At 33.5% G+C, this 17,412-nt stretch overlaps 1 protein-coding gene across 1 annotated transcript; it reads left to right on the plus strand.

Annotated features, from left to right (window-relative positions):
* The first annotated feature begins 1,453 nt into the window (after positions 1–1,453).
* Positions 1,454–4,357, plus strand: LOC122513151. Its single transcript, XM_043629424.1, has 2 exons — positions 1,454–3,638; positions 4,251–4,357. Exons 1-2 carry the CDS (start codon positions 1,454–1,456, stop codon positions 4,355–4,357), a joined length of 2,292 nt encoding a protein of 763 aa, XP_043485359.1.
* The last annotated feature ends 13,055 nt before the right edge of the window (positions 4,358–17,412 follow it).

Genomic DNA, 17,412 nt, shown 5'->3' on the forward strand with positions numbered 1-17,412 from the left:
GCTTATATCGTACATATCCCGTAGATCACAAGCATAGGTAGTTACAACTCTTTGTTCGTAATCGTTTCGATGCTTAAAAGAATTTCTCTGCGACAGAATTTCAGAAGAATGATTAAAGTAACCAATGTAATGATTTATAATCTCTTCGTAAGACAATTCGGTGAAGTCGATAGAAGGGTATTTCTTTTTGACACGCTCGTGGATATCTTCATGCACCATTTCAATGAATAGTTCAGCCATTTTTTCATCTAGTACAGAAATTACTTTTGCTAGATATTCAAATTTATTTAACCACCACCAAAAAATCTTTTCTTCATTTTGTTCGTTATGATAAACCATTCGAAAAGATTCATGTATATAATTAATAATTTCATCATCTTCATTTAAACTAACATAGATGTTCATTGTTTTCTTTTTAAATAAAACGCTTTGTATTTTTTATTATACGTATATCGATAATATTATAAATATTCTTTTTTTGATATTTTTTTGCATTCACTATTAATTTTGATAATACACTCTCCACAAAATAATTTGAAGAACTTTCCTTTTAAGAACACGTATACGTTTTATATTTGCTGTTACTTTTTTCTTTACATTTATATATAAGTAAAGGATTTAAGTGTTTTAATTTGTATTAAAAATTTGTCTCGATAACCGTAAAGCTGACGTGTATAAACGTACGAAAATTATACTAATATCCGAACAGTTTAACGTATGTTTAACGATTAATCGATTTAAATTTTATTGATTTTATATAGAAGTGTAGAGGGGAATTTATAGGGTGTCCTACATTGGTCTTTGGTAGAGATAATAACATATCTACCGATTACCACAATAAACAGTTGTTGCTATATTATAAATTTAGGCTAGAAACAGAGTAAACAACTACATTATCCTATTCTTCTGACGATGTCATGAATTTTTATTTTAATTAAAACCTATAATATTGAAAAATATATGTAGGAGACGGTAAGCGTCGCCGTCTTATCTTTTGAGTCTGCCGACAAAGACGCTGGTTTGTTAGCATAAGGCGATAGGTATCGGTTAGATTTTAAGTAACCTGATACAACGGACGAAATAAAAGACGGTGTTAATGCGACGAATGAATGCACGAGCGACAAAGAGTAGTGAGTGTTGAGCGTTGTAAGAGAGAGGATCTGCGTTTTGTAATAACCATTAGAAATTGTAATAAAACTATTTTTCCCATTAAAAATCCTACAAAATTGGGGGCTCAGCCGGGATTGAAGAGCTACAGCGTGCGAAGAGTAGGATTGCGGAAAAACAACAACGAATACTGCGATAGCGAAATTGTGTGAAGTTTTGCGATAGTGAATTGATGTGAACTTTTGCGATAGTGAATTGGTGCGAACCTTTGCGATAGTGAAGAATTAGCGTTGAACAGCGTGACAGAGAGTCGTGTGTGCGAAACAGTATAGAAGAAGAAAAAATCATGAGCGACGTACGTAAAGCGCCTTCGGAATTTTTGGTATCGGAATTGAAGGAGAAGTTGGCAGCTTTGGGACTGGCCACGACAGGTGTTAAAAGCGAGTTGATAGCCCGCCTTATGGAAGTTGATCCATCGGGAAATTGGGTAATAGGAGACAGTATTGCGAGGAGGCATGTCGAAGAAACGCGGAACACAACCGTAGCCGCGGTGAGTGAGAGTATAGATGAGCTTGCGCTTTTAAGACGAGAGATGGAAATCTTTCGAAGAGAGAAAGAGATAGCGGAACGAGAAGTAGAACTAGCGCGGAAGGAAATAGAGATTCTGCGAAGGACACAAAGTCCTGCTATTGGTCAGTCGTACGGGTTGGAAGAGGCGAACCGGCCACCTGCGCAAACGGAGATAAATAAATTATCTTTAAAAGCTGTTACTGAATTGATTGGATACTTTGAAAGGGAGGCAGATGAGTTTACAATATGGGAAGACCACGTAAACTACCTGCGTGACATGTATCATTTGACCGAAGACCAGGCGAATTTGATGATCGTACAGCATTTAAAGGGGCGAGCGTTAGAGTGGTTTAGATCGCGGAGAGAATACCTGCATCTCACAGTGGATGAACTTTTAGTTGAGTTGCGAAAAATGTTCCATCAGCGAATCAGCAAGATGACCTTGCGAACGAGGTTCCAGGAACGTGTTTGGAAGCGTGACGAGCCTTTTAGCGATTACTTCCATGAGAAGATCATATTAGCGAACCGGATAGAGATCGACGAGGAAGAAATGATCGAATTCGTCATCGCTGGAATACCAGATCAATCGCTAAGAGATCAAGCAAGGGTGCATGGTCATAAAAGGAAGGAATCCCTTCTGAGCGCGTTCGAGCATATTTCGCTACAGGGACGCCCGCAGCATGCGAAGATGGATAACTCGACGACACGTCGAAGCAACATAGACGCTAGCGTTAGAAGAAAGATAAATCACGTATCAGATAACCGTTTGAGGTGCAAAAATTGCGGTGCGATGGGTCATTTTAGCGAGGAATGCCCATATAAGAGTAGAGGTACGAAGTGCTTCGAATATAGAGAATTTGGTCATATCGCGGTTAATTGCCCTAGAAACCGTATTACTAACAAAGATTCATGTAATATCTCGCTATCAGTGCGTGGTAAGTATTACAAAGAAGTAGTAATAAATGGTCAGAAAATCGACGCGCTAATCGATACCGGAAGCGATATATCTCTAATGCGAGCCGCACAATACATACAAATAGGATCGCCTAGATTGAAACCGAATGAGATCAGATTTCGTGGAATAGGTTCGGAGGACAATAAAACGTTAGGGGAATTCTTTGCGGGTATTGAGATTGATGGTAATCAATATACCATTGAAATTTCCGTGGTACCCGATACATTGATGCAGCATGCTGTTTTGATAGGAACTGATTTCTTGGATACGGTGGATATTAATATTAGAGAGGGAAAAATTGCAATTAGCAAACCGTCGGGAAGCGGGGAGAACAGCGAGGAAGTAGTCGAAATCTTAAAGATAGACTGTGTATATGATACGAATGAGTTAGATCTGTCGCACATTCCGTCGAGTGAGCATAAAAAATTGGTAGTAGACTTTATTAGTAATTATAATCCGGTGAAAGTGCGCGATGTTGGTGTTAAAATGAGTTTGATGCTAAAAGACGAAGAGCCAGTTTATCAGCGGCCAAGACGTTTACCTCCGTCGGAAAGGCAGGAGGTAGAGAATCACATCAGTGATTGGTTATCTAGCGGTATTATTCAACCATCGTTATCTGAGTACGCGAGTCCGGTTGTACTAGTAAAGAAAAAGGACGGTGGTACAAGGCTCTGCGTGGACTACCGAAAGATAAATAAGAAAATAGTGAAGGACCGTTATCCGCTTCCGTTGATTGACGATCAGTTGGACGCGCTTCAGAATGCAAATATTTTTAGTACGTTGGATTTGAAAAACGGGTTTTTCCATGTACTATTGGAACCGGAAAGCAGAAAATACACATCATTTATAGTTTGTGATGGGCAATACGAATTTTTATACGTGCCGTTTGGGTTATGCGATTCTCCCGCAGTTTTTCAAAAATTTATTAATGCTGCGTTCAGGGAATTGATCGGTAAAAAGATAGTATTAACATACATGAATGATTTGATAATACCCTCGAAAGACCGTGAGTCTGGAATAGAATATTTACAGGAGGTAATTCGAGTGGCCGGACAATTTGGGCTAAACATTAAGTGGTCGAAGTGTCGTTTCCTTGAATCACAGGTGGAATTTTTAAGACATGTGATTGGGAACGGAAATTGTAATAAAACTGTTTTTCCCATTAAAAATCCTACATATAAATATTCTTACAATATTTTGATAGGTATAAAATGATAACCAGATCTGCTTACACTTTTTACATTTAAAAGTTCTAATTAAAGCCTTCTATAAAATAATTCATAATAAGTCCCTACATGAATGTGGAATTTATCAATTTTATTTTTTTTTTAAGTTATTTTTTTGAAGTTATTTTTGAGGTTATAGAGGTTATATTCGTTTTGGTACGGCAAAGAAGTATAACTTCTTACGTGCGTACACTTTCCGCAGTCGTATTACAAGGTCCCAAAATCTTAGCTTTCTGAAAGAACATTTTACGTAAGAATAATAGACATTCATTCGAACATCAAACTGATCAAAGCTGGAGTTCCGCAGGGAAGTATCTTTGGACCAATTTTTTACACCCTGTATACGGCAGACATACCAATAAATGCTAACTGTACGGTCTTAACATTTGCAGCCCACACGGCAATGTTTACCGTAAACAAAGATCCGCAACAAGCATTTCAATTTTTACAAAACCAAATCAATTCCCTCGAAGAATCGTTACATAATAAGAAGATCTAAGTAATATCTAGCAAATGTAAACACATTACGTTTACACTGAAGAAAAACAAAATACCGAAACTACAATTATATAATACAGAAATTCCACAAGTATCAACGGTCAAGTATTTAGGACTACACCTAGATTCCAAACTAACATGGAGAAAGTAGCGCCGTATCGGCGCCGCTCGAGTGCAAAGGATTAATCTTTGGTAGAGATAATATTATATCTAATGATGGTCACAATAAAAAGTTCATGCAACATTATAAATTTAAACGGATAACAAAGTAAAGAGTTATATTATCCTCTTCTTCTGACGATGTTATGAATTTACATATTAATTTAAATTTATAATATTAACACATATAAATATTCTCATAATCTTTTGATAGTAACCAGCTCTGTTTGAATTTTTTATATATAAAAATAATAATTTAAGCCTCCTAAAACATAACTTATTATGACTAATTGATTCTTTCTATCTAGTTTGTTTTCCAAAGGAATACCTGACGAATTAAAATAGGAATTCTGATTTTGTTTTGATAGTTTTGTTAAATAAAGGAACCCCTTGTCACGGAAATACTATATATTCTCATAAATAAAATACAAAAATAATACTAATACAATAAGACAAGTACGCTGTTTGACTATTATTTTCGACCTCTACTTCTTTATACACCGTTTATGTTTCACTGTAAGAAAGTCTTTTGTTATTCGATGTTTTCATTATTGAGCCGGTTTCCCACTCCGGTTTGCATTCAATACCCTCACACTCTATGTCTCAAACATACTAACGATTTGTCTTACTCATACACATTACAGACATATAAATAAATTGTGTGCCTACTTAGTACAAAATTTAAATACATAACAATATCCTTCTAAATAACAATTATAACTTTTTCTTAAAATTTCATTTTTACAAAAGTTTATTTTCTGGAACAAATTTTTATGTTTTAAATATAAATATATTTCCCTAATTGTTATAAGATCAAAAAATAAATCTTTAAACTCTTTTGATAACGCGCAAGAATACTGTTTAAGGATAAAAACATGACTTTTTTGCATACTTCAATTCTTTTTCCACCTTTACTAATGAAACGTTTAGGGCTGAACATTTTTTTTTCTAAATAATTCATAGAATAATTTTACTGATGTGGAATATCTTGTGCTCGCAGAAGATTTTATATTAATGTGATATTTTTTTGATTAGATAATTATTCTCATTAATTGTAAAAGACAAAATATTAAACAGTATTACGGTTCGATTATTCTGATTTATTTTTTTACTGTTTAAGGTTTTATAGAAAATTGAAGCTTTTACATTCCCTTTAGAGGATTTATTTCCTTATCATAACCAATAGCCATTATTACAAATCCATCGAATGATAAGCCAGGCATTTTATTTAAAAAACGTCTTACATTTGGATCGATAATTCCATCAATGAATCTTTCACATAATTCATCTTCGAAATTGCTTCTGTCATTGCACTTATTATATATTTTCTGTAAATTATTAGCATAATCTGCTATCGTTTCTTTTTCATATTGATCTCGACAAATAAAGCGTTGCCTGTGTAAATCACTTTTATTGTAACTGTAAAAATAACTAAGGTAATGGTGTATTATCTCTTCGTATGAAAGTCCAGAAAAGTCAACAGTAGGCAAAGTTTGCTTGATACTTGTATGGATATCATTATGCACCATTTCATTGAAGAATCTGATCATTTTATCGTCTGGTACCCCGATTAAATCTGCCACATACTCAAATTTATTTATCCAAATGCAAAATTCTCCTTCCTTTAGTGGACAGTAAATTTTTATCTTTAAATAAGCTTCATTTAGATAATACGATATTAGATTAACTTTTGCAAATTCAGTTGATTTTACTACCATTTGATCGAATGATAAGCAAGAAAAATTACTTAAATGAGTTCTTATATCATCGTCACGGAGTCCTTTAATAAATCTTGCGCACAATATTCTATCTGGGTAAGTTGTATATCTGCACTTACTTAATATTTTCCGTAAACTATCAGCATATTTCTGTATTGACTCTCTTTCATATTGTTTCCGACGAACGAAACGGTGTCTGTGGAAATAAAATTCCTCGTTAACGATATATAAATCAAGATACTTCGTTAATATCTCGTCGTATGACAGTTCGGAGAAGTTAATAGATGGGCAAATAATCTCGATCTGTTTTCGAACATCTTCGTCCACCATTAGAAAGAAGAATTCTCCCATTTTATTATCTGGTACCTCGATCAATTTTGCCACATACTCAATTTTATTTATCCACTTATAAAAATTCTCTTCTGTATCCACATCGTAAATACTCATCATCGGAGTAGCTTGATTTATAAAATAAGCTATTCCCTCATCTTCCTGTATAAAATCGGCGTTAAACATTGTTTTTAAAACGGAGAACACTTTTTATCAGTTATTGCTCGTAATTAGATAATCTTTTAAAAATTATGTCTTTTTCAGATTTTTCTTCCGATTTTACCACAAATCGCAATAAACTTTTTATAAAGTAATACGAAAGATTTTTTTTTTAGGAACACGATTACATTTTATATTTTATATTAGATTTATTACATGTGTATATAAATAAAAAATCTCAGTGTTGCAATTTATAAGAAAATTTTTTAAATAAAATACGAATAAACTTTAACAACTTCAACTAATATTTAAACGGTTAAACGTATGCTTAACGACTCACACTTTAAATCTTATTTCTTTTCAATAGAAGTAGGAAGAGAAATTTCTTCAACGTCCTAAATTTGCCTTTGATAGAAATAATAACAAAACTAGCAGTAAACATAATAAACATTTCTTGAATATTGCAAATTCAGACGTTAACATAGTTCCCATTTTCATTACAATTTGTACGATGTTTTATTTCATAAGTTGTTACAACCTAAACTTCACCTCACTCATGTTTCTTTAGTTCACATCCATCCGTATGCCTAAGTATTAAATTATATTTGAACCTCCTTTTGCTCGCGAAACACATGGACTCAAATAAACAACATGATATGTATATTGTGGTGTTTCCCGTGTGGTGTATTGACCGTAGAAAACCTTCATCATTTCCGTGCTTACGTTCCTTTAAAGTAAAAATAATGCAGATTCTAATCACTTTCTCGAACTTTGCCCTAATATTCGAGAAATAGTAATCTCGCTTTATAGGTGACTTCGTTTTATCTATTGCAAAATGTTTAACCTCGTTGGTTTTTCTAATTATATTGGTTTGCATTGATTGCTGTAGGCCTATAATGGAACTACTTACGTGACTGGTGCAGAAGACCCTGACCACTGATTTTACAAAAATACTATTTTAATAATAACAAAATATAATACACTTTTAACTCTTTGTTCAGTTCTCCGGCAAACAAAATTAATATGATAGAAAATAATATAACAAAAAAGTCAACAATAATATAATGGTCAAAGAATAAGATGAAATATAAATCGCAATTGAACAATAATTTCGTTAAAAATCTTTATTACAATAAAGTAAATAACACTACTCGACAATTAATACGACATCTGTGAAATTCAAATTCTTCAATATCAAGATATAAATAACTATAATCGTGTAATATCTGATCATACGAGTTTTGAACGATGATGTCGAATTTGTGCCTGTTCTTGATAGGCTGGTGGACATCATTATGCAACATTGAAACGAATAATTTAGTCATTTTATTCTGTGGTACCTCGATCATATTTACTACATACTCAAATCTATTTAACCAAAAGGGAATAAACATTTTTTCCTGTATGTTGAAAATACTCATAAACGACAGTATTTCATTTCGATAATAAAATATTTGAATATTTTCGTGCAATGAATCCTCGTCGCTCTTTATTTTCAAAACTGAGAACGCTTCGTATTGATAATTGTACGTCGATAGATAAACTTAAAAATTTTTATTTGGACTTTTTTTTTCGCTTTTACCACTAGTCTCAATAAACTTTTCATAAGGTAATTCGAAAGATTTTTTTGTCAGGAACACGTATACATTTTATATATATTTTATATTGGATTTATTACATGAATATAAAAATAGAAGATCTAAGTGTTGCAATGTTTAAAAAAAATTTGTAAATAAAATAAGAATAAACGTTAACATTTTCGACTATCTAAACAGTTAAACGTATGCTTAACGACTAACTATTTAAATCTTATTGCTTCTAGACAGAAGTAGAAAGGGAAATTTATTAAGCTTCCTACATTAATCTTGTGAAAAGATAATAATAATAATATAACTAGTAAAGAGAAGAATAAATGTTCATAGAATATTACAAATTTCAACGTAGAACAAAATCAACAGTTACATTATCTTTATCTTATCATGTTATGATTTTATATATTCAAAGAAATCTAGGATATTGATATATTGATATTCTCATAATATTTTGATATATATAGTTTAATCTAACAATATTTTGATAAGTTTTAAATAATGACCAGGTTTTCATTAATTTTCTTCCTAAAAAAATCTAATTAAGGTCTTTTCCTGTAATACTCATAATCAGTTCTTACGTGAATGTGGAATTCTCTCTTTCTAGTCAGTCTTTCGAAAGGATATCTAACGAACAAAAATTAGGAATTCCGATAATTTTAATGGCAAGTTCATTGTTGATAAAAAATGTCTGTTTATACAGAAATGCAATATATTTCAATGATTAAAATACAAAAACAAATACTAATACAATAAGACAAGAAAGCTATTTGATTACTAAACGCTAATTTCTTCTTTAGATCTTTTTTCTTTTATTTGGTTTGAGGCTCGCCATAAGAAACACAATCGTTATTCAACTGTTTATATTTTTGGGACGATGTTTCATTCTCGTTTGCGTTCAATATTCTCAAACTCTTTGTCCTACATATACTTAAAATATATCACACTAGTCCTCATACATATTACAAACATATCGTAAATAAATTGTATGACTACTTAGTACAAAATGTAAATAAACAACAATATCCTTCTAAATAACAATTATTACTTTTTGTCAAAATTTCATTTTTACAATAGTTTAATGTCCAGAATAAATTCTTATGTCTTAAATATAAATATATTTCCTTAATTGTGTTAGATCCAAAATTAATCTAAAAACTTTTTCGATAATACGCACGAATACTGATTAAGGATAGAAAAACAGCTTTTTTGCATACTTCAATTCTTTTTTAACCTTTGCTAATGTAACGTTTTAAGCACAACATATATGATATTTCTTTGATTAGATAATTATTTTCGATAATTGTAAATTACAAAGAATTGCCCAGAATTTCGGTTTGCTTTATCTTTTTTTTCTGTTTATTGTTGTAGTATCTGTAGTTATTCATTTTCCATAAAACTTAATTCAATTGAGTATGCAATTGCAATTGCTACTGTTAGACTGAATGATAGTTTAGGATATTTATCTATATAAGTTTTTATTTTATCGTCGTAAATTCCATCACGGAATTGGTAGTTTAATAACTCATCAGAGTAATCTCTATGTTTGCATTTATAAAGCAATATTTGTAAAAATTGTGCATAATTTGCTATTGTTTCTTGTTCATATTGTGTACGAAACGAGAAACGTTTTCTGAGTACATAATAATAAGGTAAATAATAAATATTACGAATGTACTTGTATACTAACTTTCTGTATGAAAGGTCAGAAAGGCTGATAGGAATGTAACGCTCTTGGACATGTGTATGAACATCTTTATGCACCATGTTATTGAAGAATTCAACGATTTCATCGTCCGATAACTGGAGAATATCTGCTATGTACTCAAATTTGTTTAACCAATCATAAAATTCTTCTCCATTCATTGGATGAAATGTTTTCAACCTTGAAAGAGCTGGCTGTATACAAGTATTTATTTTTTTAAATTTTGTTAATTCAGTGGCAAATTCTATCATTTCGTCGAATGAAAAGCAACGAAATTTTTTCAAAACAGTTTTTATTTCATTGTCATATATCCCATTAAGAAATTGTTCGAGTAATATTTCATCTAGACGATTTGTATTAGAGCACTTATCGGATAATTTTCGTAAACTATTAGCATAATTTTCAATCGTTTCATATTTATATTGCTTACGACTAAGAAGACGCGTTTTATTTAAATCATTATCGTCGGAAGGAGCTAAATACTGAAGGTAAAAATTTATTACCTCTTCGTATGAAAGTTCAGATAAATTGATAGAAGGATAAATCATTTTTACAGCTGAATGGACATTGTTGTCGACCATATTATTGAAAAATTCCAATATTCTATCGTCTGATATATTAGTTATTTTTGCTACATACTCAAATTTATGTAACCACTCATGAAAAGTGCCTGTATTCTTTGAGTTGTAAATATTAATCATTGAAAGAGCTGGGTTTATAAAACGAGCTATTTCAATCGCTTTTGCAAATATAATGCCCGCTGTGTATTGTGATAAATAGATAGAAACATAAGGAGTACATTTTGTGAGTTCCACGTCGTTTAATCCAAAAGTGTATTGGTTAGCTATTTTATTTTCAAGACGATATCTATAAATGTTATCATTGTACATATCACGTAATTCACAAGCATAGTCTCTTACAACTTTTTGTTCGTAATCGTTTCGATGCTTAAAAGAATATCTCTGCGACAGAATTTCAGGAGAATGATTAAAGTAACCAATGTAATGATTTATTATCTCTTCGTAAGACAATTCGGTGAAGTCGATAGAAGGGTATTTCTTTTTGACACGGTCGTGGATATTTTCATGCACCATTTCAATGAATAATGATGCCATTTCATCATCTGGTACACAAGTTAAATGTGCTAGATATTCAAATTTATTTAACCACCACCAAAAAGTCTTTTTTTCATTTTGTTCGTTATTATATATCATTCGAAAAGATTCATTTATATAATGAGTAATTTCATTTTCTGTGCGTGGTAAAGTCTGAATGTTCATTGTTTTTTCAAAAAGAAAACGCTTTGTATTTTTTATTATACGTATATTGATAATATTATAAATATTCTTTTTTTGATATTTTTTTGCATTCACTATTAATTTTGATAATACACTCTCCACAAAATAATTTGAAGAACTTTCCTTTTAAGAACACGTATACGTTTTATATTTGCTGTTACTTTTTTCTTTACATTTATATATAAGTAAAGGATTTTAGTGTTTTAATTTGTATTAAAAATTTTTCTCGATAACCGTAAAGCTGACGTGTATAAACGTACGAAAATTATACTAATATCCGAACAGTTTAACGTATGTTTAACGATTAATCGATTTAAATTTTATTAATTTTATATAGAAGTGTAGAGGGGAATTTATTGGGTGTCCTACATTAGTCTTTGGTAGAGATAAAAACATATCTACCAAATATCACAATAAACAGTTCTTGCTATATTATAAATTTAAGCTAGGAACAGAGTAAACAACTACATTATCCTATTCTTCTTACGATGTTATAAATTTCTATATTAATTGAAATCTATAATATTGAAAAATATTATTATGCTTAAAATATTTTGATATGTTTTAAATGATGACCAGTTCCGTTCAGACTTTTGAAATCTAAAAATTAAAATTTATTCCTCCTAAAACATAAACCATAATGAGTCCATACAGGAATGTTTAATCCCTTCTCTCTAGTTATTTTTCTAATAGAATATCCGACGAACACAAATGGGAATTCTGATTTTGTTTTGATAATTTCGTTAAATAAAAGAACTTTCTTTCACGGAAAAACAATATATTTAGAGAAATAAAATACAAGAATAATACTAATACAATAAGACGAGTTCGCTGTTTGACTATTAGACGCTAACTGCCTTTTATGACCTTTTCTTCTTTATACACCGTTTATGTTTCACTGTAAGAAAGTCAATCCTTATTCGATGTTTACATTATTGACTTGGTCTCCCACTCTGACTTGCATTCAATACTCTCACACTCTATGTGTGACACATAGAAAAAATTCGTCTTACTCCTCACCATACACATACAAAAGACTCGTATTACTCCACACCACACACATATATCAATATAATTAATAACTTGTAAATTCTTGTTTACATCTCATGATTACAAAAGTTTAGCGTTCATAATAAACTTTTATGTCTTAAATAAAAATACATTTCTTTAATTGCTTAAAATCTAAAAAGAAACATTTAAATTTTCTTGATAACTATAGAAATATTGTCTAAGAATAGAAACACAAATTCTCGAGAAATTATCTCCTCCATTAATATGTACTAACATAATTTTTTACTGAAACTTCTTCGTTCGTAAATAATTGATTAATCAACTTTACTGGTTTTTAATACTTGTTGTGCTCGTAAAGGATATTATAATAATAAGATATTCTTTTATTAGTTAATAATTTTCGTAGATTTTAAAAGATACATTATTGCACTAATTTACTCTCAGCTTAATCTGTTTTATTTGTTTATTATTGTAGTATCCGTAATTTTTGTAAGCTTTTTTATTCACTTCTCAAAGAAAGTATTTCCCTCGTAAACGCAATTGCAATTCTACCGTATCATCGTATTATATATATGTAAACTCCCCAACACATAAGAACATAAGATTAACTAACTGCTACTTCCTACTACTCAACACATAAGAACGTAAGATTAACTCACTGCTACCTCCTACCACCACCCGTATTGTCCGACTGCCCTTTTATACCTTTCCGTCGAACAACGGAACATCGGCCCCCCTCCATGGGTGACGCATACAGCCTCGGTTCCCTACACTTAATCTTAAGAACGCCGATATCCTAAATAAACATCCGCACGCACACCGGTGCAGGCGCCAAAGTGCACGAACCTGCATGAGACGTTTACAATCGGCCAGTCCTGACGGTGACCGCCCTCGGTCACTAGACCATCACACATACATAAAGGCGCAACGTAAAATGAACATGAACATAAGGTTAATACATACATAAAAAGTACATGAATACAAACATAAGAATACGATCATAAATAAAAGTAATAATCTGAAAGAAAAAATATAAGATAATCCATACATAAGAAATACAATTACAAAATAAACACAAGCGCAAGGCTAGTATAAAACGTCCTAAAAATGCTGATATAAAAGGGTCTGAAGATTAAATAAACGCATACATAAGAAATAAAATCACTCGGATACAATATTTCTTTTTTTTTTTTTTTTTCGATCTAATCAATAACTAAAATAATATTTATTCTTTGGCCTGTTCTGTTCCTCGCCAGGGACGCATGTTACAATATTCCCATGTTCCCTGATACGGTCTTTGAGATATTTGGAAGCCTCTTATATCGGCAACTACATATCTATCGTTTCGTAATTTTTTTATAACTTCGTACGGACCCCTAAATTTTGGCATCAGTTTTTTTCCAATCCCTACAGTGCTATCAAAATTCCTTACTACCACATAATCACCGACATTAAATTCTGACCGTATCTTATGATGGCGTTTATCATAATACCTCTTGTTATAATTTTGCTTCTCAGCCATTCTATCTTCTGCCTTATTCCTAATTGCTTTTAAATCGCGTTCGCTTATTGTGACTTTATTTAACGCGCGGTAATCGACGCACATCCTATTCTTACCGTTTTTCTTTTTGACTAACACAATAGGGGACGCGTAATCCGATTCGCTCAGTCGAATTATTCCTCTTTCTAGCAAATCTCCTATTATTTTCCTAACTTGGTTTTTCTCGACAAACGATAAGCGACGGGGAGATAAATGAAATGGCTTATGCTCTTGTAATGTTAATTTCGGCTCCATGCTTATTCTAGGCTTTTCCGGACGAGGTGCATCTAAGTAATTTACCTTTAAGATTTCCTTTAATTCATTTTGTTTTTCCACCGCGATTTTGGGATTAATGTCTAATTCGGTAATTTGATTATCGGTGGAATCATCTATTTCTATATTCATAACCTGATCTATCACTACCTCCTCCTCGGAGCGCTTATCTTTTCTGCTAAAAACTAATCCACATCTTTTTAATGCGTCGCGACCTAAAATAACGGAGTTCACCATTGTAGTATCCGGTACTACCAACAGACGAGTGTCAACCCTTTCGCCGTCATCTAATTTTAAACTAACTTGTATCGAGCCGTGTACTTGCAGACGACTATGATTAATACCATAATATTCGCTTCCGAGTTCCGGCGCAGGGTCGATCGGTCCCATCACTAACCCTTTCTTTATGAAACTCACGGGACTGCCGGAATCCAATAAGGTGTCTAGAACTAAGATGTAGTGTGTATTGCCTGAATCGACATCGTAAGTTATCTTCCTGATGTAGTCGTCATCGGTGGTCAAGTTCCTGGTGACGCCGTGGACTTTGCCACCCTTCTCCGGGCATTCTGGTCTAAGATGTCCATGTTTACCGCACTTGTAGCAGCTGCCTCTTTCCCTCTTCGGACGGGGGCAGTTCCCCGCAAAATGTCCTGTCTCTCCACAGTTGAAGCATCTGGCATAATTTTCCTCCGACGGCCTCTTATGGTCGATCGGTTTTCTCTTTCCTTCTCCCGTCGGCCGCCGATGAAGCGTCTCCCTCGGTGCCGACACACTTGCGAATGCTGTTATCATAGATTCCAACGATGCATAACATTGCACTTTGGCCTGAGTGCGTAACTCCTGGCTTGGGATACCGTCGATCACGTAGCTAATTATTTCTTTTTCATCAATCGGGATGCGATTAGCTAATGTCACCTTGTCATGCACATAATCCGTAAAACTCTCGGTAGGCTTCCACACTCTCGCCTCGAGTTTGCGCCGTAAAATTAGGGGATCAACTTGCTGCCCAAACATCTTCCTAAGCTCGCGCAAAAGGTCGTTGCTACTCAAATCAACGCAATCCACTCGCGAGTGATACCATTTTAAGGCCTTTCCTCTTAGTCGGCTACAAACTAGGGCCTTAGAACTAGGTGCATCCAGATCGTAACTGGCAAGCAGTCCTTTGACCTGCTTCTCCCATCGGTCGAATTCGATATCACTGCCGTCTAATTCACCGATTAACTCCTTAATATCTTGCCACTTCTTCACCCTGGATCTTTCCGTTTCACTTATCACTGACTGAGGCGTCCTTCTTAAAAATTCCAACTCCCTACGTAAGAGATCAGCTTCTCGCTCAGCTAAATCCCGTGCCCGCCGTAACAATTCCATTTCCGTAGATGCGGGGTTAGGGGGTGGTACGTAATTCAAACCTTGTACCGACATGACTTCGGTCTGCTCGTCCGATTCTTCACAAGTGCCTCCCGACGTTAAGCATAAATCTGCAGCAGGCGTTCCTGCCTCTAATAACCGCTTAACCAACTCGGTCTTATTTCCGGTCGTACTTAAATTCTTTGCACTGAGCATGTCCTTAAGCTGGTTCACTTTCAGTGTACTCATCTTAATGTTTTCGTCCAGTATCCTTTGATCCCGAATTCACTAACAGACCTCTAATTCACACACGACGCGTAACACAATAAATCGTAAAATTACCGAACGTCCATAAAACTTAGAGGATCTTAAACTTGACCTTAAGTCTTAACTCGAAACTGAACGTGAATCTTATCCCACTTTTCATAACACACGCGTGAATCGCGAATTTCTAATTTAGCGAGTTCGAATCCCACTTCTCATAACACACGCGTGAATCGCGAATTTCTAATTTAGCGGGTTCGAATCCCACTTCTGATATTTGTAAACATCCCACTTCTGAAATTTGTAAACATCCCACTTCTGAAATTTGTAAACATCCAAACACATAAGAACATAAGACTAACTAACTAACTGTTACTAACTGACTACTCAGTACATAAGAACATAAGATTAACTTCCTGCTACTTCTTACTACTCAACACATAAGAACGTAAGATTAACTCACTGCTACCTCCTACCACCACCCGTATTGTCCGACTGCCCTTTTATACCTTTCCGTCGAACAACGGAACATCGGCCCCCCTCCATGGGTGACGCATACAGCCTCGGTTCCCTACACTTAATCTTAAGAACGCCGATATCCTAAATAAACATCCGCACGCACACCGGTGCAGGCGCCAAAGTGCACGAACCTGCATGAGACGTTTACATATATATATATAAGTTAGGTATATTACATAAAAAAGTTTTTACAATATCGCTTACGCCGCGGATTCGATTAATAAATTGTTTGTAGAATTCTTCTTCGAAGCTGTTTGTATAATCACACTTATTATGCATTTTGTGTAAACTATCAGAATATTTTTCTATCGTTTCATTTTTATATTGCATTCGACACGTAAAATGAGTTAGTTATTATTAGGTCTTATTTTAGTATTATTACGTCTTATGTCTTAAGTCCTTTTATGTCTTCTTATGTTTTATGCATTGCGTCTTTTTATGTCTTATGTTTACGTTTTTTTATAGTTATGTTTATTTTTATGTTAAGAAATGTAAGACTGCTAAAAGGATATAAAATGGGCAACGAAAAAATAACCATCCTATGCTACGCTGATGACGCTGTATTAGTGGCAGAAAATGAGGATGATCTACAACGTCTACTACACCGATTTAACTGCATAGCCAAATCATTCAATATGAAGATATCGGCCCAGAAAACTAAATGCATGACAACGTCAAAGACACCGTTAAAGTGCAAACTGGAAATTGAAGGGAAGGTTATCCAGCAGGAAATGAGATTTAAGTACCTAGGAATAGAAATCTCAGGGTATGGTGATGTTGAAGCAGAGGTAAGAGAACAGACAATGAAGGCATCCAGAATAGCGGGTTGTTTGAATGACACAATATGGCGAAACAAAATCATGGATATAGAGACCAAAGCAAGAATCTATAAGGCAACGGTGAGACCTATTATGACATATCCTGCAGAAACTCGACCAGACAGAGCGAAAACGAAACAGTTACTAGAGACAACCGAAATGAGAGTTCTTCGCAGAATAGTTGGAAAAACACTACTGGATCGAGAGAGAAGTGAAGATATAAGAAGAACATGCAAAGTGGAAAACATTAACGAATGGATACTAAAAAGAAAAAAAGAATGGAACGAACATATTGTAGGATTCGTGAAAAAATTGGGCCGTTGGAC

Source organism: Polistes fuscatus, unplaced genomic scaffold (assembly GCF_010416935.1).
Source record: "Polistes fuscatus isolate 324 unplaced genomic scaffold, CU_Pfus_HIC Scaffold12, whole genome shotgun sequence".
NCBI classification, from domain to species: Eukaryota; Metazoa; Arthropoda; class Insecta; order Hymenoptera; family Vespidae; genus Polistes; species Polistes fuscatus.